General features: G+C 36.4%; 2 protein-coding genes across 3 annotated transcripts in view; one reads left to right on the top strand and one right to left on the bottom strand.

Annotated features, from left to right (window-relative positions):
* NEMF (nuclear export mediator factor) overlaps positions 1-15,917 on the top strand; it is a 230,716-nt gene extending 214,799 nt beyond the window's left edge. The window contains exons 23-36 of one of the 2 annotated variants that reach the window (XM_010842245.1): positions 950-1,007; positions 1,473-1,531; positions 1,624-1,744; positions 3,285-3,561; positions 4,294-4,336; positions 4,482-4,531; positions 6,622-6,775; positions 11,723-11,800; positions 12,008-12,205; positions 13,398-13,430; positions 14,194-14,294; positions 14,391-14,434; positions 14,517-14,596; positions 14,832-15,917. In XM_010842245.1, the coding sequence (XP_010840547.1) occupies positions 950-1,007; positions 1,473-1,531; positions 1,624-1,744; positions 3,285-3,561; positions 4,294-4,336; positions 4,482-4,531; positions 6,622-6,775; positions 11,723-11,800; positions 12,008-12,205; positions 13,398-13,430; positions 14,194-14,294; positions 14,391-14,434; positions 14,517-14,596; positions 14,832-14,909 (1,374 nt within the window). In that variant the 3' untranslated portion in view covers positions 14,910-15,917. Of the gene's footprint in view, positions 1-949; positions 1,008-1,472; positions 1,532-1,623; positions 1,745-3,281; positions 3,562-4,293; positions 4,337-4,481; positions 4,532-6,621; positions 6,776-11,722; positions 11,801-12,007; positions 12,206-13,397; positions 13,431-14,193; positions 14,295-14,390; positions 14,435-14,516; positions 14,597-14,831 lie in introns of both variants that reach the window. The other variant, XM_010842244.1, reaches the window with a different exon arrangement.
* Positions 15,918-16,012: 95 nt separating this feature from the next.
* Positions 16,013-22,539, bottom strand: part of KLHDC2 (kelch domain containing 2) — a 15,443-nt gene continuing 8,916 nt past the window's right edge. The window contains exons 4-13 of the mRNA XM_010842246.1: positions 20,452-20,567; positions 20,071-20,152; positions 19,828-19,911; positions 19,211-19,291; positions 19,079-19,137; positions 18,573-18,682; positions 18,071-18,143; positions 16,689-16,776; positions 16,544-16,596; positions 16,013-16,319 (exon numbers count right to left, since the gene is read on the bottom strand). Of these exons, the coding sequence (XP_010840548.1) occupies positions 16,196-16,319; positions 16,544-16,596; positions 16,689-16,776; positions 18,071-18,143; positions 18,573-18,682; positions 19,079-19,137; positions 19,211-19,291; positions 19,828-19,911; positions 20,071-20,152; positions 20,452-20,567 (870 nt within the window). The 3' untranslated portion in view covers positions 16,013-16,195. The remainder of the gene's footprint in view (positions 16,320-16,543; positions 16,597-16,688; positions 16,777-18,070; positions 18,144-18,572; positions 18,683-19,078; positions 19,138-19,210; positions 19,292-19,827; positions 19,912-20,070; positions 20,153-20,451; positions 20,568-22,539) is intronic.

Genomic DNA, 22,539 nt, shown 5'->3' with positions numbered 1-22,539 from the left:
TTTTTTTTTTTTTTTTATTATATCCTTGGTTTTAGTAATTGCCATTTTTTTGTGGTTAATGCTATTTTCTTGATGGTACTTCATTCCATATATGATTTCACATTGCTTTTCAAAGTCTTAAAGTTATACAGCAAGATTAAAAAAGTTCAATACCATTATCCTCCCTTAGATTTAGTTTCATTTTATATTTGTTTATATTTGTTTTCTGCTGTGCTGTAATACTGTGTTCTTAGGAAATTAATATCACTTCTGGGGTTATTTTTTATGCCTTGTTGCAGTGTAATAAAAATGGTTTTGATTATTTTATGAATAGGGTTTTTTAGTGTGCTTTTAATCCCTTGCATACCTATTACTAGTAAAGATACTCTCAGATTTGGGTGTTTCACAGATGTGTAAAATTTTTTTAAATTGTGGAATTATATTGCTCACTTCCTATTTTGCCAAGTTAGAATATATTTTAAAAAATAAGCTATTATCCTTATTTACTAAAATGAAAGGTTATTTCATTAACCACTCCGCCCCCCCCCAAATAAATAAGATGAAAGATTATTTCTTCCTCCCCCACCCAGGCCAGGAAAAATATCTCAGGAAAGGATTTAATGTGATAAATAGAGTTAATATAGTTTTATACCTTTATGTTAAGCTTTTTAAACTATCCTTATTTTTCTTGTTTTATCTCACATGAGAGGCAAATGTGGGTCAGTTGTGGCTCTGGTCCACGGCATTTGAAAATGATTGATGTAGTATATCCTTTGTTATTTCTTCTGTTACTGACAAAGTTACACCTATCTTTGAAGAGATATTTGTCCTTTCAGTGTTAAGAATTTTTGCTAAATTATAAACTTTTCAGGACATACTGCTGTTTACTTTAATATGGCTTTACTTTCTCAGGTGAAAATCTTAGAAATGTGTTTAAGACAAGAGTATAATGTATCATTATGTTTCTCAGGTATCTAAAACAGCACCAACTGGGGAATATTTGACCACAGGAAGCTTCATGATAAGAGGTAATGACTTGTCAGTGGATTGTGGAGACAGGTTTGAAGACCATCTGCTAACATTCTCAGAACAGAAACTATATTCTGATTTCATATATGAAGTATGTTATTAAATAAGGAAGATTTTACTATGGTTTGGCAAATTTAGCATTTGACATGCTCATGCCATATATATTAATGACAGTGTTCTTTCACATAGTTTACGTTTATAAGGGTAAGAAAGTAAATAGCATGACCTTTTTTCTAAAAATAGATTATTCAGGATCTGACTAACCCAGAAGATGAGAGCAAGCATTCATAATTTTTCTTTCTTAATTCTAATTCCTATACATAATGCCAAAGTCTGTTAATGGAAAATGTTGCTTGATGACAGCAAAAAAAAAAAAAAAAGAACAGATTTGACTACTGTGTCAGATATCTTATAATCATAAAATGCAGAAAATGGAATTTTAAAAATGTACATTATCTTTGCAGGAAAAAAGAATTTCCTTCCTCCTTCACATCTAATGATGGGGTTTAGCTTCCTCTTTAAGGTATTCTTCAGCTTCTTCTTCTTTTTTTTTCCCCCCCTGATTTTCACTAGTCTTACCTAAAGTTCCACCAATGAAAAGAACTGTTTCTGTAGGTAGATGAGTCTTGTGTTTGGAGACATCGGGGTGAACGAAAAGTCAGAGTGCAGGATGAAGACATGGAGACACTGGCAAGTTGTACAAGTGAACTCATATCAGAAGAAATGGAACAGCTAGGTAGTATACAGATTTTAATAAAGTAGCTTATAATGTTTTCCATTGTCTAGTTTTGCTTGTGAATTTTTAGAAGATCGTCTCTTGGGATAATTAAAATTTCAAAAATACCCAACTTATCAACTTAATTGAATTTTCATTTTTTGAAATGTTCAGTATACTTATTCCAGTGAATTATAAAGTGTTTAATTGAATCCATAACCAATACTTGAATGTATGTTTATATTGTAAAACTTCAATATTTCATGCATGCATGTATGGTAGGTCGCTTCAGTTGTGTCCAACTCTTTGCAGCCCTGTGAACTGTAACCTGCCATGATCTCCTGTCCATGGGATTCTCCAGGCAGGAATACTGGAGTGGGTTGCTGTGCTCTTCTCCAGAGGATCTTCCCGACCCAGGGTTTGGACCCGGGTCTCTTAGGTCTCCTGCATTGACAGGAGAGTTCTTTACCACTAGTGCCACCTGGGAAACCCAGTATTAATGAGTAATACATAAATGTGTTTATTAGAGATAGACCAGGTATATATAAATAAGTATTTACTTTTGGATTTAGGATTTAGAAGCAATACAAAGATGAGTTATTATACATGCAGTTTCTTATGAGAATTTACCTTGATTTAATAATATATTTGCTTCAAGTAGAGAGCAGCTATGGTTGCTGGAATAAATAAACCTGCCTACCTAAAGGAACTAGGGAATATATGCCCTCAAAGTTATTTTTACATATTCTGCAGTCATTGCTTCTTAAGGATAAAATCTCATTGTTTCACTTAACAACTACTGTTGTACATGATTCTGTTTTATTGAATTTTCACCATGTTCCTGACATGAATACTTTATTTACATTATTTTTTATTGAATTCTCACAACCATCCTTGGTTGGTGGCATCTCATTTTTATAGGTGAGGTAACTGGAGAAGATGCGGGAAACACGAGTTTGATCCTTGGTTCAGGAAGATCCCCTGGAGGAGGGCATGGCAACCCACTCCAGTATTCTTGTCTGGAGAATCCATGGACAGAGGAGCCTGGTGGGCCTCAGTCCATAGGGTCGCAAAGAATTGGACGTGACTGAAGCAACTGAGCGCACACACACGCACAACTGAACCATATTATTACCACTAGATGGTGTTCCTTTTGCAAAAGTGTGAACACTTTCTGTGTGCCAGTTACATAACTTGTTTTATTTCATTTCAGTTCTCATGCTCAAATTATGATAAAATTGGCAGAATTTCTATAACTGCTTCTATTTTTCTTGTTTCGGAAATAACAAAGACAAGATACAGTTTTCATTGCAGAAATGATTGCAATGTCTAAGAAATTTATTGTGGTATAGGATCTTGGAGATCATTTATTCCGGTCAGTTCCTGATACCAAGTATCCTTTTATCTAAGTCAGAGTAACCTTTGGGGATGATCCAGTATTTTTCTGGTGATGTTTTGGAGAACGAGGGAGTGAATAGAATATTTTTATGAAGTTTTCAAGGAAATCATCTAACTTGGTTGTGATGATAGCATGCTGACTTTCCTTATTGTAATTTAGCAGATGGGGGTGAAAGTAGCAGTGAAGAAGATAAAGACGAATTACATGAAACTCCTGTGGAAGTGGAGCTCGTGACTCAGGTTGACCAAGAGGATGTTACTATTCAGAGTGGTGGCAATGAACTAAATGAACTAATTCAGGAAGAAAGCTCTGAAGATGAAGGAGAATCTGAGGGGGTGGTAAAAGATCAGGAACCTGTTGGTGAAATGAAGGATGAAGGAGAAGAGACATTAAATTATCCTGATACTTCCATCGACTTGTCCCACCTTCAGTCCCAAAGGTAATTTCAAAGCCATAATTTTCAGTCTTATTTTGTAAGCTGGGAGTGATGACCTTATAAAAATAATGCTAAGATTGACTTCAGTGCTTTTACCCTCCATTGTCCTACGATCTTACTGTCTGTTCACCATTTGATAAGGGGGTAGAACTCTCTTAAAATCTCAGGACCCAGGGTAGAAAAATACAGTAAATATGAAAGTTGCCAAACTAGATGAAAATAGAAACAAGTTAATGTTTATAAATTCTAATAATAAAAAGGCAATTACACTTTTTTTAAAAAGGGTGTCTTAGTCTTTAATGTCTCACAGATCACTAGGTAAACACCATAGCTATAAAAAGTTTATTATTTGAGTAGTTAGGAAAGGCTTAGGAGTCAGACCAGTATTGAGTCTTAAAGTGGGTCCTTGGGCAAATGACTGAGTCTAAGCTTCAATTTCCTTCTTGGTGAAAAGAGAATGGTACCACCCTTCATAGGGTTTTTGTGAAGGTTATATGCATGTAAAACATCTCACAGTGTCCAATACACGTCAGCTGTTTAAGAATATAAAGTGAGACGATGAGCAGTTTTTTTTTAGGATGAGCAATTTGATTATACTTTTTCTAATTTTACCAAATTTGAAAATGTATAGCATTGCCAATAATTAATTAGGAGAGTGATATGGGAATGTTTGGGGACTTTGTAACTGAATGCCTGTAAAGACTTGTGGACTCCTCTTTCTGTTTGTTTCCATAGGTCCCTTCAGAAATTGTCTTCAAAAGAGGAATCTTCTAATATGGTAACATTTTTCTTCAAAGTGTTTTGAAGAACATCATGTCATTCTCAATAAATAAGAATAATTTTCTACTTTTTAATTTTGGCTTTTGAAAAATTAACATTAGTGATGTTATTGTTTGTATTTGCTTGTGTTTTAATTTTAATAGAGTGACAGTAAATTGCAGAGCCGAAGGCATTTGTCAGCCAAGGAAAGAAGGTAAATATACTTGTGTTATTTAACTGAAAAGCATCTATTTTTTATAATTGACAGTTCGGTTATGACAGATCACTTGGCTGTTATAAAGATCTCATTAAAATTACCAAGATTTAGCATAAATTTTGTTTTGTTTTTTACATTCAGCTCTAATAGCTCTAATAGGTTTTTCTTTTTAAGGGGCCCAGTCTGCCACTATAATCAGATAGGTCAAGTAACACAAAACAGACCTTTTATTACATAAATGTGTACGGTAATAATTGCAGTATATTAAATAGGCTGATTCTATGATACTATTGACAAAAGTGAAAAGGAATACAGGCATACCACATTTTATTGTGCTTTGCAGATTTTTAATGTTTTTTAACAAATTGAAGGTTTATGGTAATCCTGTATGGAGCAAATCTATTGCCATCATTTTCCAACATCATTTTTTTACTTCATGTCTCTGGATCATATTTTGATAATTCTTGCAATGTTTAAGCTTTTTATTATTAATTGTTCAGGTGATCTGTGATCAGTGAACTTTGTTTCTATTGTAAAGTGATTATGAAGCACTGAAAGCTCAGGTGGTGGTATTTTTTTTTAGCAATAAAGTATTGATTAAGGTATATACAATTGCTTTTTAAAGACATATTGCTTTGCACACTTGATAGACTACAGGGTAGTATAAGCATAAATTTATATGCACTGGGAAACCAAAAAATTCATGACTTGCTTTATTGCATATTCACTTTATTGCAATGGTCTGGAACAGAAATTGTAATATTTCTGAGGCATGCCTGTACTGAAATTAGGCAATTTTTATGTAAGAGGAAGACTTGGGGGTTTCCCCCCCCCTTTTTTTTTTTCCCTTTAACATAATAGGGCTTAGAAGGCAAACAGAAAAAGATAAAGAGTGAAAGGGATAACTGAGACAACTACTGGAGGGTGAAAAGACTACAACTGGTAAAGCACTCCAGAAAGAGGCCCTAGATTGGAATGGATAATAAACCCTTTTGTTTGATCATCTTTATAAATTATAGAAAACTGAGTGCTGGTATTTATGAGTATGGTATTATGCTAGATACTATGGTATATATACAAAGAGGGAAAATATAAAGTTTGTGCCTTCAAGAAGCTTTTGAGTCCTGGATTCAAGAAATAGCCGTAAGTCTGTAAATAGTGTTATCTGAAAGTGATACAGCATTTCAGGAATAAGAATTTTTTGTGCACTGAAGTGTTTTGGGAAATACCGTCAGAAGTTTTTACCTTGAAGATAGAGTTGCATCTTAGATAATGCAAGTTAAGGTCAGAAACTTCAAGGAGAATAAGTATGATCAAAGACAGGGAGGTGATAGGTATTTGGAAGTAATGTTGAGAGTGCTTTGGGGAAATGGATAAGTAGATTGAGGCGGAAGGAACAAAATGTTCATGTTTGTGAATTGATGATAAAATTGGCAACGTGCAATTGAATCAAAAGTGGAGAACCTAGAATAACAAGGTAAGTGTTCTAGACTTATCCTAAAAGTGATGTGAGGAGGACTTTTGGAAGATTTTGAATGGGAATGTGACATAGGTAAACAATAACGGAAAATTAATGTGAAAGTTCATGTAGAACAGATTATGGGGGAAATATGGAGGAAGTCTGGGTGGTAAGTGATGAGGACTTGGACTAGAGCAGTGGCATTGGTAAGGTGATTGCACAGAAATAGGATTTTCCTTTCCTCTTTATTTTCTAAGATCCATTTATTCCACTGACAGACCCACAAATGTTTTACTGAATATTTAACATCTGCCAAGGACAAAGACTTACAAATCCCTTTGCCTCGCCATCAAGGTGTTGAGGGACTGAATGTGGCTACTGATTCAGGATAAGTCAAGGATGACAGTGTGTTGAGCCTGGATGCCAGGAAGAATCATAAATGCATGAGAGGAAATTTTTTAGCTTTTCTAGTGTGATGACTTGCAGTCCTTTTATACTGTAGCCTGGTGATGACAAGTTAAGCAGAAGGCACAATCTCATACACGTTCCCTTCCGTGTGTCATTTTTTTAGGGTATTAAGAATTTGAAATTCTAAGATTAAGATATTTTCCATTTCATTTATATTTAGGGAAATGAAGAAAAAGAAGCTTCCAAATGACTCAGGGGATTTAGAAATGACAGAAGCAAAGGACAAAGAAAAAGAAAATGCTCTACACATTGAAACTCATCAGAACACAAGCAAAAATGTCCCGGTTGTTCAGCCAATGAAGCGAGGACAAAAGGTAATATTTGGCACTATATGATCCACAAGTGAAGTTGTGAGGTTCCTTTTTTAAGGTTTAAGTGAAACAGAAGAATAATCTTGTGTGACTTCTTTTGAAAATTAGTTGAAAAGATAGTGTTAAGGAGCATAGAGATCACTTTCTGTTCTTTTAAGATCATCTATACAGAAACTCTCAAGTTATGTAGAAGAGGAATAGGAGATTGATTTATTTGCCAGAGACACTCAGCTAAAAACTGGCAGTGCTGATCTGATAATTTAACTTAGTCGTTTCTTTTTCAATTATTAATGCAATTTTGGTTACAGTTCTTACGTATTTTATAAAGGTAGGGGATGAAGAAAGAGGAGGTAGTGGATATAGACTATACTTTAAAAAATGTAGCTGTGTCGAGATTGTGAACTGATGTATAGGTGTATCTGTAAGAAAATTAAAGTCCTTTGAAAAAAAATTTTTTTAATTTAGTTTTCTTCAGCTATGGAGTTTTTTATTTTTGGTTGTGCTGGGACTTCACTGCTGCTTGGGCTTTTCTCTAGTTGAGGCAAGCAGGGGCTACTCTCTAGTTGCAATGTACAGACTTCTCATTTCAGTGGCTTCTCTTGAAGAGCACAGGCTCTAGGCATGCAAGCTTCACAAGTTGTGGTACATGGACTCAGTTCAATTCCTGGACCAGGGATGTAAAGGGGGAAAAAAAATCAATTCTCCCTGTATTACTATGCAAATTCAACATGAAATCATTCAAAAAAGAATTGAGATTTTTAATTAACATTTGAAAGTTCATTTGAAAGAATACATACCAGAGAATAGTTAAGGGAGTCTTGAAAAAGAAGATGAAGGATGGATCTTCCTACTAGGTAGTAAAACATTTACTGTTAAGACTTTCTAAAACAGAATGGTATTAATGAACAGCCAGTAGAAAAGTGAAGCAGAATAAAATCTAGACACAGAACGATAAATTGTGTTTTAAAGGGTATGAAGCATTCAAAATTAGTGGCTAGTAATGTTTTAAAAAATACTATAAATATCTGGGGAAACAGTGTCAGACTTTATTTTTTTGGGCTCCAAAATCACTGCAGATGGTGACTGCAGCCCTGAAATTAAAAGATGCCTACTCCTTGGAAGGGAAGTTATGTCCAACCTAGATAGCATATTCAAAAGTAGAGACATTACTTTGCCAACAAAGGTCCGTCTGGTCAAGGCTATGGTTTTTCGTGAGGTCATGTATGGATGTGAGTTGGCCTGTGAAGAAGGCTGAGCGCCGAAGAATTGATGCTTTTGAACTGTGGTGTTGGAGAAGACTCTTGAGAGTCCCTTGGACTGCAAGGAGATCCAACCAGTCCATCGTGAAGGAGATCAGCCCTGGGATTTCTTTGGAAGGAATGATGCTGAAGCTGAAACTCCAGTACTTTGGCCACCTCATGCGAAGAGTTGACTCATTGGAAAAGACTCTGATGCTGGGAGGGATTGGGGGCAGAAGGAGAAGGGGACGACAGAGGATGAGATGGCTGGATGGCATCACTGACTCGATGGACATGAGTCTGGGTGAACTCCGGGAGTTGGCGATGCACAGGGAGGCCTGGCATGCTGTGATTCAAGGGGTCGCAAAGAGTCGGACACGACTGAGCGACTGAACTGAACTGAACTGAAAGTAAATATCTGGTGGAGAAAAGAACCATCAATATAATTCAATATAATTGATAGGGCAAATTGCAGGGTAGGGGGTAGATCAGAGATATGTTTATGTAAACAAGGGGAATTTTTTTACCCATCAAATTAATAGATAATGTGTATTCAGTCATTCAGTACAAGTTTGAATATATACCATGGGAATTCCAATCAAGAGTCCTAACAGTGCATTTACCCTCTGACTCAGCAATAGTTATTTTTAGTCATTATCTTAAAAAAAGTCATATGTATGCACTAAGGGTATTTGTCCAGTTGATAGTATTAAGCAGTCTTACTGAGTATTTAACATTTCATCTACAGATGAAGGAGAAGGCAATGGCACCCCACTCCAGTACTCTTGCCTGAAAAATCCCATGGACGGAGGAGCCTGGTGGGCTGCAGTCCATGGGGTCGCAGAGTCGGACACGACTGAGCGACTTCACTTTCACTTTTCACCTTCATGCATTGGAGAAGGAAATGGCAATCCACTCCAGTGTTCTTGCCTGGAGGATCCCAAGGATGGTGGAGCCTGGTGGGCTGCTATGGGGTCACACAGAGTCGGACACGACTGAAGTGACTTAGCAGCAGCAGCAGCAGCTACAGATGAAATTTAGGCAGTCTGCAAATAATGGCTTTGCTTTTCTTTCTCATGTTTCTTATACTGACTCAAACATCAGTACAGTGTGGCATAAAAGTAAGAATAGCATGCCTCTTTGTTATACTAATACATTAAAGGGACTAATTCTAAGATTATTAACATTGTAGTATGTTTCTTGTGGGTTGTTGGTAGATATCCTTTACAAAGGGCTAGTGTTAATAATCATGAGTTAAATTTTATTGAATGCTTTTTCTGCATCTGTTTTTCTCCCTCAATGAGTTCATGTGGTGTAAATTACAGAATAAAACCCCCTAATACTGTCCTTGCCTTGTTTGGGTATCTAGGTGATACCAGCTTCATAAAGTGAATTTGGTACTTTTCCTTTTTTATGCTCTCTAGTACTTTGTATTGGAGAAGGCGATGGCACCCCACTCCAGTACTCTTGCCTGGAAAATCCCATGGACGAGGGAGCCTGGTGGGCTGCCGTCTATGGGGTCACACAGAGTCAGGATATGACTGAAGTGACATAGCAGCAGCAGTACTTTGTATAAAATGGAGATCATTTGTTCCTTGAAATTTTTTTAGCAATTGGGCCTGATGTTTAGGGATATCTGGCTTACCTGGTGGCTTAGATGGTAAATAATCTGCATATAATGCAGGAGACCCGAGTTCCATCCCTGGGTTGGGAAGATCCCCTGGAGAAGGAAATGGCAATCCACTCCAGTATTCTTGCCTGGAGAATTCCATGGACAAAAGAGCCTGGCTGGCTACAGTCCATGGGGTCACAAAAGAGTCGGACACAATTGAGCAAGTAACACTTTCAGGGTAAGTTTTTAAGTACTTAATTTCTTTAGCGATCATAACTCCATTCAGGTTTTTTTTTTTCCCCAAAGTTGGTTTTCCTAAGTTATATTTTGCCAAGAAACTATTCTTTTTGTTGAGTTTTCCATTTCTTGGTTCAGTGTATTGGTGATACTGTTCATTTTATTCTCAGGGTTTTTGTTGTTTAGTGGTGTAATGTACATATAGTGGGCTTCCCAGGTGGCTCAGTGGGAACGAACCTGCCTGCCTGTGCAGGAGACGCGGTGGACCCAGGTTTGATCCCTGGGTTGGGAAGAGCCCCTGGAGGAAATGGCAACCCACTCCAGTATTCTTGCCTGGAAAAATTCCATGGACAGAGAAGTCTGGCAGGCTGCAGTCCATGGGGTCTCCAAGAGTCAGACATGATTCAGTACACATGCTACATATATATAGTAATATGCAGATACTTTGCTTTTAGCTCAGTTTTTATATCCACATACATCTGTGAAACCAACACCCAGAACAAGACCCTTGAATGTTTATATTACTCCAGAAAGCTCACTCTTGCCCCTTTCTAAATAGTATTCCCACCAGAGAAAAACATGTCTTAATTACAGTAGATTATTTTGCCTGTTTTTGAGCTTTATGTAAAAAAGCAATCGTCATTTATATATTCCTGTCTTACATCTTTCACTCAACCTTGTGAATCATCCATGTTGTTCTAACAGTTCATTTGCACTGCTCAATAGCATCTGCCAGTTTCCGTCTACTACATTGTTCATCATTGAAGACCTGTATCTTTTAGGTTCCCAAATATGCGTTTCTGTCCTGTGTAGCTGCGAGTGGAAATGCTGGGTTATAGCGCACGTGTTGTGTTTGGCTTAGTAGGTATTAGCAGTTTTCGGAGTGCTTGTACCAGTTTCCCACCAAGCTGTGTATCTGAGTTCCAGTTGCTTTACATCGTCACTTTCATTTGGTATTGTTGGGGTTTTTCAAGTCATTCAAATGTGTACATACTGAAATCTTAATTTAGCTTTTAAAAGTTGGGTTGTCCAGCTTTCTCACTGATTTATAGTTCTTTGAAATCCTAAATACATGTCTTTTCTTGGTTATCTGTACTAAAATTTTTTTCATGTTTTGAGACTTGCTTTTTCACTTCTGTAGTATTTTGATGAGCAGCATTTGTCAATTTTAATGAAGTCTGATTTGTCAATCTTGTATAGTGTTTTTTGTGTGTCTTATTAAATCTTTATGATTTTGTAAATTTGTTATTTGGGTCCTAGCTAAGACTAGTCAAGATGAAAGCCTTTGGAGGTGAAGCTTGTATGTCTGTGGTTTTAAAAACTGGTCGAGTGATTTGGATGTGTATCCAGAGTAAAGAATCAGTAGTTTAATTGATGAAATACAAGGTATTAAGAGTCTCTGCAATAAATACCCAGCTAAACTTTGCTGCCCCGTTTCCTGTTCTTATGTGTATCCTGATGGCAACCACGTGTGATGACTAGCCGTTACTACTCTGTTCTGTCTTTACGTTATAATCTTGCCTTTCTTGTATTCCCAGATGCAATGAATCTTTCAGTTCTTGCTCAAGCTTAAAAAAAGTCTCCTTTCTCTAAATTATCTTAGATATAAACTTGTTTGCATTTAGAATATTTTGCATTAATTTACTCTTATTCTGTGTATCTTTTTTCCACAAGATGATCAATTGTTTGAGGGTGAGGACTATGGTTTTATCCATCTTCAAAGACTCCATATTGTTTGTTAAAGTGGTGCCTTACTGAATAAGCATTTTGACAGAATTAAAGAAGTGGCTTTTCTTTATATACATGTCTTAACATTTTCTTACTGCTAAATTTTTCCAACCAAAAATGTTTTTTATTTTGTAGAGTAAAATGAAAAAAATGAAGGAAAAATACAAGGACCAGGATGAAGAAGAACGTGAGCTCATCATGAAATTGCTGGGAGTAAGTAACATTTAATAATATTTTCATTTGTTTGTCAAGGGGCATCCAGACCACTGCCTTATTGCTGGGAGTAAGCAACATTTAATAATAATTTCATTTGTTTGTCAAGGGGCATCCAGACCACTGCCTATCATATGCTGTGCATTTGTTAAAGAACTGACAACAGTGAAAATACTGTCAACATTAACTGTTTTTCCCTCTATGAAGTCTGCAGGTTCGAACAAAGAAGAAAAAGGGAAAAAGGGAAAGAAAGGCAAAATAAAGGATGAACCAGTGAAGAAACAGCCCCAGAAACCTAGAGGTGGACCAAGAGTTTCAGACAGCATAAAGAAAGAAACTCCATCCCTTGAAATTACCACTCATGAGTTACAAGACTTGGCTGTAGATGAACCACATGATGACAAGGTAAGGCTACCACACGCATGGGCTTTTGCTTCTTAATTAGGGTGACCAACGATCTCAAGGTTCCCAGGACATGGGATTTACAGTGCTAAAATAAAACCAGGGTGAGTGGTAACCCTATTCTTAATGGGAAGTTACCTTAGAAATATAGCCTAAAAGACCTAAATTTTAATTGCTATATATAAAAATGGCAGTGTTGGTTAGCTCCTAAAAAGTTTATCATAAGCCATTAGAAAATTTTATGGAGAAACTAGATTCTGGTGGAAACTTAGTTAAAACAGATAATTAGGATTATGTTGACCATGAATGAGAAATGAATTTGCAGTTTTCTAGTTTTTTCTATAAGAATATGTACTATATTACATGATGTCAAATGTGACTACAGTGTGAAATGTTGACATTTTTCCAGTTAAGATATTTGCCTAGTTGTTCCATCAGCTGAGTATGAAAGTCTGGCCTCAATGTATATCTTCTTGCATGAATATATCTTTTTGAAATTCTGAACAAAGGATTTATTGTTTTATAAATTGGTAAAAAAATTTTGTTTCACCTTTATATTTTTATTCATGGCAGTTAAACTTTGGTTGTATTGTGTGCTCCATTCAGTGCAGGTAGTGCTTACAGGGATCCTAAACGTATTACTGTTTTCTTGGTTCCCCGAACAGTGTTGTTTAGTAATATCAAAACTCACTTTGTCTTCAGATTTTTATATTACTTACTCTGTAAACCTTACACTCAAATATTCATAACTGTTAGAATATTCATAATTATCAATGGGCCTCCCTGGCAGCTGAGATGGTAAAGAATCTGCCTGCAGTGCAAAGAGACCTGGGTTCAATCCCTGTGTGGGGAAGATCCCCTGGAGAAGGAATGGCAAGCCCTCTCCAGTATTCTTGACTGGAGAATCCCATGGACAGAGGAGCCTGGTGAGCTGTACAGTCCATGGGGTTGCAAAGAGTCCGACCCAACTGAGTGACTAACACTTTCATTAGCATATATTCTGTGGAAGTCTTTTTTTTTTAACTTTAGGGCACATCCTTTTTCTCTTTGAATGGCATTGCTTTCTCATATATTAGACACATGTATTAACTTAGTCTATCTTATATTTATCAGTTTTTCTCTTCATAGATTTCAATGGTATAGAGTTTCAATTTAAGTTACAACTGACTTTTAAAATTTTATATATTTGAAACAGGAAGAACAAGATGTAGACCAGCAGGGAAATGAGGTATGATTTTGTGTTGGGGTTCATACTACAACATTGACTGCAATCCAGGTCCCACAATATCTGGCACACAACTTCTAGCTAGAACTTAAAAGGGTAAAAAAAAAAAGACTACAAGCTCTGGAGTAACACATTTGAATCCTAACTCTGTTACATATAACTACAACCTTGGAAACATTTTTCTTTGTGCCTCAGTTTCCTCATCTGAAAAACAGGGATATAATTGCCTCTACCGGGAGAGTTGTGTGAGAACTAAGATAGTATACATAAAGCATTTAGAAAAGTTCATGGCATATAGTAAGCACTAAGTGTACCAAGTGTTTTGTCCTAAATGTGAATTTACTCACGTTGTTAGATAAATACAGGCAATCTAAGCAGCCCTAGAATTTCTCCTTAAGAACAGGCATGAGAGATGACTGTTGTAATCCAGTTTCCCGACTTTGACATCTTTAACATTTGAGGATGGATAACTCTTTTTTGTGGGGAGTTGTCCCATCCCTGGCATCTACCCACTAAAAGATGTCAGTAATATTTTCTGCTCCCAACGCTGCTTCAGTTATGACAACCAAAAATGCCTCCCTTTTTCTTAAATATATCTAAGTGTCATTTTGAAAATCGTCATTAATCTCTGCTTTATATATAGCCCCAAAGGGTAAAAGAAATCTTATCAGAAAATGATAAAATGTATTGATCGTTTTATTAGAATTTTCCTAGTTTAGGGCTGGTATAAATAGCTTTTGTAATTGTTTTTGTTTTCCCTTTTTAGGAAAATCTGTTTGACTCTTTGACAGGGCAGCCACATTCTGAAGATGTACTGCTGTTTGCCATTCCAATATGTGCCCCATATACCACCATGACAAACTATAAGTAAGTCATTATGAGTTTACTCAAACAGCTGCCACAGCATTGACTTAGGAATCATTTTGTTATCTGTTTAGTAACACATGCAATTCCTTTTTAAAGATACAAAGTGAAACTTACTCCTGGAGTTCAGAAAAAGGGAAAAGGTATTTAAAATCTTTTTATGAATTATGATTTTAAGTATTTCTTGGCTGAACAAAAGTAGATTCTTCTATTTTCTGCTTACAGCTGCGAAAACAGCCTTGAATAGTTTCATGCATTCCAAAGAAGCAACAGCAAGAGAAAAAGACTTATTCCGCAGTGTAAAGGTAAAGTGTTCCTGTAGAAATCTCTAGAGATTGGTGGTACAGTTAAATGTGAGCAGTTATAATTCTTTTATTTTTGTATTGTTAGCAGATGGAAGCTGCAGCTATCATTTTGGTAGAAAGTAAATTTCAGATGAAAATTTTAGAAATGCCATTCTTTTGGCAGCAGAGGACATAATAAAGATCATAAAAATGTGATTGTGAAAATATTCAGCACCCCCCCCCCTTTTTTTTTTAGGACACGGATTTATCAAGAAACATTCCTGGCAAAGTTAAAGTGTCTGCACCCAATCTTCTGAATGTAAAAAGAAAATAGCTGAAATGAAATCCTTAAATATTTGAGAAGAGTCAGTTTTATAGTCTTTTGGAAGTTCAGAGATGAAAACATCATGTAACAAGACTTCCGTATTTAAAAGTGAACTAACATTGCCTTGCTGTATTCACCAAAACGACTTGGTTTCTTTCCAGTTTTATAGAGAGGAAACACTATGATAGGCCTTCCTAAAATATTTGTGGACAGCAAATGCTAATTGTAAACAACTGCAATTATTCTACATTTTCTTGAAATTTGGAAGGTTAATAGTTGTTGTAAAGAAATGGAATAGTGAAGTGGCTCAACTGGTTAAGACTGTTGACTTGGTAGTCTGCTGTACATAACATCTAATATATCTATTACAGGCCAATCGCAAGTTTTGTTTTTCCTGGTGGGGGTTGGGGTGGTTATACATTTAAGTTGTGAGGAAGTAGACTTCTGCCTTTACTCATCATTCCCATGACTTGGCTTAAGATAACACCTAGAAGAAATTGGTGTTGATAATTTCCACGCATTTATATAATACCTTTACTTTTCATCTTAATTTCTTTCTTGTAATCTCATTCAGCTCTGTGCCATTTTATTTTCCACCTCGAGTAATTATCAGTAGCATGTTACAGAGTATCTTAACCTATAATATTATAAGTGCACTTTGAGGTTTACCACTAAAGACTCCTGACCCAGCTTTTTTCTGTCTCCTAACAATGGAGAATAAAGTCATACATTATTTCCATTCTTTTATGAGCTGTAAAAGCTGTTAACTTTAAAACAACTGAACAGGCTGCCTAGGGTCAACATGAGCAACTCCACTTGCCCCGACCCTTACACCAAAGCACTGGGGTCAAGGACTGGACGGCCGTTGGTCCCTCCAAGGTTTCTTTTACCAGCTTAGTCCTATCAACAACCACTTTATGTAGCCTAGTGTTTTAAATTCAACGTAACAGACTACTCAAGAAACAGCTAAAATATTAATGTCTTTAAAAAGTAACTTCACCATTTTGATACTGGTAGGAATAATTAATACAGTGTTTCTACAGATATAGACCCTGTTGTTACCAAATAGGAAATAATCATTCCTTTGGGTAAAAAGCCCAAGTAATAACTTATGCTGTTAAATACATTTATTGTAAACTTTAGACACAAAAATAGGTTCTCTAGGCCATTCACATGCACATTAAAACTAAAAAGCTGCAAACTACAACAGTGTATATAATTATACAAATGATTTCACTCTGATGTTTACAGAATTGATGTCCATGCAAGTGATCAGAGGCATTATCTATGAAGCCTTAAGATCCAGAAGTGTTGTTACTACCAAACCTCTGATTAACACTGTGAAGTAAGTGTTTTGGAAGGCAGTTCCATGAGTTGGCTAACATTTCTTTAAAGCAGATGACAGCTTCTAAACTTAGCCTGAAAGTGGACAAAGAAAAATAATTTCACTTTACTGTTAGAAGTATATTAAAACTACCAAAAAAGAAAAACCACTTTAAAGATTTTCATAAAAACTGGATAGTTTTATCAATGAAAGTTTATTATTGCCCTTAAATTATCCATAAACCTATTTTTTCAAGAACACTAATTCAAAGTGTTTAAAAAACAATTTAAAATAAGTACCAAGTAAAAAAGTTACTTACCTTACAAGAGATTTTGGTTGAACTGAAAATATAAGTATTTCATTACTGTGTGCCTGAAAAATAGACAAGAATACATTAAAAGTACTTCACAAGAAAGTTTCAGCAATAATATGGAGTGTCCTTTAATAAAGGGTGGTGTACTTACAGCTCTGTGATGGACAAGAAGGTTATTGGCACACCCTCCAAACACAATTACTTCTCCTTCATCACTGGCACAAGCTGTATGCCATAATCTACATTTAAAACAAGAACTTGTTTGAAGTCAACCCAATTACCAAATTGATAATTTATACTAGAGAATAGAGATGATGAAATAAAGACTAAAGGTCTTTAGCACAGACCAAAACATAAAGTTGAGACACAGTTATCTCAAGGAAAAGTACAAAAAGCTAGAAAAATCAGTGTCTTTATCTAGATATCATTATCTCTCTGGTCCATTCCTAATTTATGCAATGAGGAGTCTGAAATGAACGATCTGTTCTCTAGGTTTTTATGAGCAATAAAAGTCTTTGGGAGATGAGTGGTATATGCCCTCTCCTTTTCATAGGCAGGGTCAGCTGTCCTTATGCAAAACATCTGAGGAATGTTTTACTCTGCCTGAGTGAAACGGAGCATCTTCAGGCCTGACTGTCTGGAAAGAGTATTTGTGCCGAAAGGCATCTTAATGGCATGACTGTACTACTTAGGTTAGAGGCGTGGATAAAAATGCAAGTTGCTGCTGCTGCTAAGTCGCTTCAATCATGTCCGACTCTGTGCGACCCCATAGACGGCAGCCCACCAGGCTCCCCCTTCCCTGGGATTCTCCAGGCAAGAACACTGGAGTGGGTTGCCATTTCCTTCTCCAGTGCATGAAAGTGAAAAGTGAAAGTGAAGTCGCTCAGTCGTGTCCGACCCTCAGCGACCCCATGGACTGCAGCCTTCCAGGCTCCTCCATCCATGGGATTTTCCAGGCAAGAGTACTGGAGTGGGGTGCCACCGCCTTCTCCAAAATGCAAGCTAACATTAAACAAATGTGCTTTGAACAACAATTCTGACTACATCATTTCCTTTTAGCAGTCTCTGTAACAATTCTGAGATAAGAAAAGTAGCAAGTGTTCCAACAGGCTCTTTTTGGACAATTCAACTTCCTAGTATTTGTTATACTGCATAGCTGTAAACTTGATTGTAAGTTCTTGATTCCCTCACCGTCAAACATTGTTTAGGGTTTTGAATTCTCTCCTAGAAGAGAACTAGAATTTCCTTTTTCAGATGACAAATCTAGAAACAGTTCTACTCTGGTAAAGAGCTTTAGTATAAATTTTAACGATGTCATTATTCTAATGAAGCAAAAAGCAAAATCCAGCCCTGTTTTTCACGCACTGATGATGAAAAAGAAAGCACTAATACTAAGAACTTTGGTTTTCTTTCAAATTAAACCTTAGTGAATGCTAGGGTTTTTATGAGGAAGTGAATGCAGCCAACTGAATTTTCTCATTCATTACATCTCTAAGGACCTCACTCAAGAACTACCTTTTAAATAGTTCATACCTTGGTTTTTCAGTATGGGGATGATTAAACTTTATCCATTCATTTTTACTGATGCAGTATGTCCAGGCATCACCTGATTAAAGCAAAGAAGAAAGCATTAAGTATGTTATTCTGTCAATGTGACACTGATATTTATTTATTTTTTTTTGACACTGATATTTAAAGAGTGCAGCTTTAGTAAAAACAGTAATAAATCAGATTTTGAGTAGATACAGAAAGTATATTTCCTTTTTTCCCCTGCAGTTAGGTATGTAAGCCCTTTCCATGTTACAGCCATTTATTTAGCAGGGCAAAGAGCTCTAGGTAACTTTTTTTTTACTGGACAGATAGATGTGTCATATGAAAACAACTGTATATATATTATAGGATCAAAATTAATACCAAATCTTCTAACCATTCCTATAGCCCTCTGATACACCTAAAAATACTGATTTTTTCCAGCTATTTATATTACTTACAAATGATGTATAATAACTTTTAAAAATATTTTAAGAGTACTTACTTAGTGGCTGTTTATCAGTGGTAAATCCTCCAAAGAGAAAGAGATGATCTGAAGAAACTGGTGTTAGTGAGTGCCAAGATCGGCCAACTGGGCATATGCCTTGTGGAATTCTGAAAATGATAGCTAAGTTACAATATCTGCATTTAAAAGCTGCTACTGTATTTAAAGCAGAGAAATACTAAAATTTTATATGGAATTTTGAAGAGATTTTAAAAAAGGCTTCTAGATATTAACAACTACATGCTTTTCAATGAACTGTTTCCTTGGAAGGAAGGTCAACTTTAGATCTTTTCAACAAACACTGAGCACATGCTATGTGCTAGACATAGTTATGGGCACTGAAAATTTAAAGATTCCTTAAGGATTTAGTGATCATGTTTACTTAAGATTCACTGTTACAGAAAAGGAAAGCAGGTACATTATGTACTAATAATAGAGAGTAAGGGGAAAATCCATTGGAATTTTTTTGAAAAACTTTCCTAAATAATCATCTAGATGATACCTACAGTTCATTCCACTCCCATGTATCCAGATTAAGATAGTGAAGGTCATTCATTCTAGCATCCTAAAAAAGGATAAATTAGTTATCATTCTGAGTAACTGAAAAGCACATCTTTGAAACTATTTTATATACTCACGCGGTATCTGCCTCCAAACACAAAGCCTTTGTTTCCAACAGTCGCACAGGCATGGGCAGCACGAGGTGAAGGTGGTTTACCCTAGTTAAGTCGTAAAAACAATTTAATGAATAAATGAACGTTTTATAAATACCAGAAAGAAGTCTTTTCTGGAAGTGGGATAGAACGTGCAGAACACTTGAGCTCTTAAGCTTAAGTGCAAACTTGTAGTAAACAGCAGTACTAAAGGCTGACTACCAAAACTGGGAGCTTTTGAGAAACATTACTGAAAGGGCTAGTTAATAGAATGCTTACTTGCTTTACTTTTCTTTAAAAATAAAAGCTAGAACGTTATATGACACTGTGTCAGAGGAAAAAGACATCTAACATTTGAGTAATTTAAATCCCAATCCAGCACTAGGTCATTTATTTAATTACAAACTATACCACTTTTAACAGCTATTAGATGACAGATACTGGGCTAGTCTATACATTCATTAACTTTTTAGTTTTAGACTCCTTGGAGAAAAATGAACTGTCAATTTTACACCACTTGCCAACTGCCCTTCTCATTGAAGGGCACTAGTTGGCAACTGCCCTTGCTTTAATAATTAATTCATTATTCTTCAGTAACTCACAGTAGTTATAGGCTGACTCCAGATAAACGTTTCAGTGTCTAAAATATGTACATGATCATTCCATCCTCTTGGATGACTTGAATTCTACAGAAAATAAGAATCTGAGTTAGTTTTTACAAATAATGTTTGTAAAACAACCTTTGGTTTATTAACAGGGCAAAATGAACAAAGCTAATAGCAAACGAAGTATATTATTTCAATAGACTAAGTAGGCCACTTTTGCAAATATGAAACTTCATTTACCCAGAAAGATGTTTCATCAAATTCAAAAGTTCCCAATACTTTGTCTTCAGGTAAATATCCATACCCTCCAAAAAATATTAACCTGTTTGATAAAAAACCAAGAAATTAATAATTCAAACATCCACAGGATACAAGATATTTTTTTGTTTGTTTTGTAATATTTCATGAGCTGAGAAGGCACACTGGAGTATATAAAAATACTTATTCAAATAATAATGGCTAATATGACTAACAATGATGTCTTAGGTGCTTTGCCGTTAATTCAATCTTTATGGGCCTTCAGAGGCATGTTACATGATTACAATGGTTATTAGCAAAGGATACGTGAATGGCAAAGTACTTTCCACATAAAAACCCAAACCTATAGTGTGGCTCACTCACTTGTTTTTATATACCCAGACACCGAGTTTGTCCTTTGATGATGGAGGAACTCCTTGGCAGTCAATTCTTTCCCAGTGTAATACTCGGTCCGTAGACCTTGAATCCAGCATGTAGAACTGCCAGAAGCAATGTTAGATTCTGTTACATGAAGGAAATTCAACCTTGGCATTTAATGTTATTGCATTTATGCTGATAAGAATGTCATCTAATTCAGTACTACTAAAAGTATAATTGCAAACTGGCTGCCAGTCTGTAAAATGTTACCTAGTCTGAGTCCAGGGAAGAAATTTCTGCCGGAATGTGAAGTCACTGTGCACCTTGTTTGCGTTCAGCCTGTTTTTCCCCCCATACCACTTTTTGGCTGAAGGACTAGAAAGTGAGTTAATTTACTACATTCTTTGCCTGAGATAGGCACTTTAAATTGTACTGATCTAATTTATGTATTATGGGATGGTATTACAAAAAAAAAACAAACTTAGCAATTCATCTTCAATTTAACAAACATGTCTTAAGTGCCCACTTAACTCTAGGAGCTAAGGATAAATCTTAAAAGATTAAATATTCATTTGTCTTTCAGAGGGTTCACATCCAGGTACTTATATTTAAATAGTCAATAAGTTAACTTCTTTTTTTTAGGCTCCTAAGGTTTCTTTTCCTTTAACTATTAACCATTTCTCTGACCACTCCCCTTTACTAAAGCCACAACTAGTCTTTTCCCCAAGTTTCCTCATGTTGTGTCAAAGTTAGTTTTCTCCCCCTTGACCCTGAAAAATAGATGGCTCAACAACAGCCTACAGCAGTGCCTCACAAAACCTTTTAGGCACAAAACCCTTTCTTCCAACAAAGTCTTAAGCAAACGCCTAAATATAAAAATAAGAACCCGAAGAAACGGCTTCTTTGTTTACAACATACCCAACAGAAATCTGGGTTCACTGTGACAAGGGGCAAGACTTGTGGCCTTCCTATGAATAAACGGAAAACACAGACTCCCCTGCACCTCCACATGCTGCTGGGCAGGACCAGTGTGACAGGGCTCAACACGGAAAGAAAAGCTACAGCATTTAGTGGGGAAGTTTGCCACTGAGCAAGTCAGGTCCATGCATGGGTGAGCCATGAGTGGTGTTATAAAGGCTTTTCCTTGGATGGCAAAGAAAAGAAAAATAGATTCCAACTATATGCCATCTGGAAAAGACGAAACTATAGAGACAATTAAAAGACTGATAGCAGGAGTTTAGGGGGAGAGAGGAGATGTATACACAAGTTCAGAAGTTTTTATGAACAGTGAAATACTGCGTGTGACATTATAATAACGGATATATGTCATTATCAGATCAGATCAGTCGCTCAGTCATGTCCGACTCTTTGCGACCCCGTGAATCGCAGCACGCCAGGCCTCCCTGTCCATCACCAACTCCCGGAGTTCACTCAGACTCAACGTCCATCGAGTCAGTGATGCCATCCAGCCATCTCATCCTCTCTCGTCCCCTTCTCTTCCTGCCCCCAATCCCTCCCAGCATCAGAGTCTTTTCCAGTGAGTCAACTCTTAGCATGAGGTGGCCAAAGTACGGAGTTTCAGCCTTAGCATCATTCCTTCCAAAGAAATCCCAGGGCTGATCTCCTTCAGAATGGACTGGTTGGATCTCCTTGCAGTCCAAGGGGCTCTCAAGAGCCTTCTCCAACACCACAGTTCAAAAGCATCAATTCTTCGGCGCTCAGCCTTCTTCACAGTCCAACTCTCACATCCATACAGGACCACAGGAAAAACCATAGCCTTGACTAGACAAACCTTTGTTGGCAAAGAAACGTCTCTGCTTTTGAATATGCTATCTAGGTTGGTCATAACTTTCATTCCAAGGAGTAAGCGTCTTGTAATTTCAGGGCTGCAGTCACCATCTGTAGTGATTTTGGAGCCCAGAAAAATAAAGTCTGACACTGTTTCCACTGTTTCCCCATCTATTTCCCATGAAGTGATGGGACCGGATGCCATGATCTTCGTTTTCTGAATGTTGAGCTTTAAGCCAACTTTTTCACTCTCCACTTTCACTTTCATCAAGAGGCTTTTGAGTTCCTCTTCACTTTTTGCCATAA

Source organism: Bison bison, unplaced genomic scaffold (assembly GCF_000754665.1).
Source record: "Bison bison bison isolate TAMUID 2011002044 unplaced genomic scaffold, Bison_UMD1.0 scf7180017864174, whole genome shotgun sequence".
In the NCBI taxonomy this organism is placed as follows: Eukaryota; Metazoa; Chordata; class Mammalia; order Artiodactyla; family Bovidae; genus Bison; species Bison bison.
This window is presented reverse-complemented; position numbering and strand designations above follow the sequence as displayed.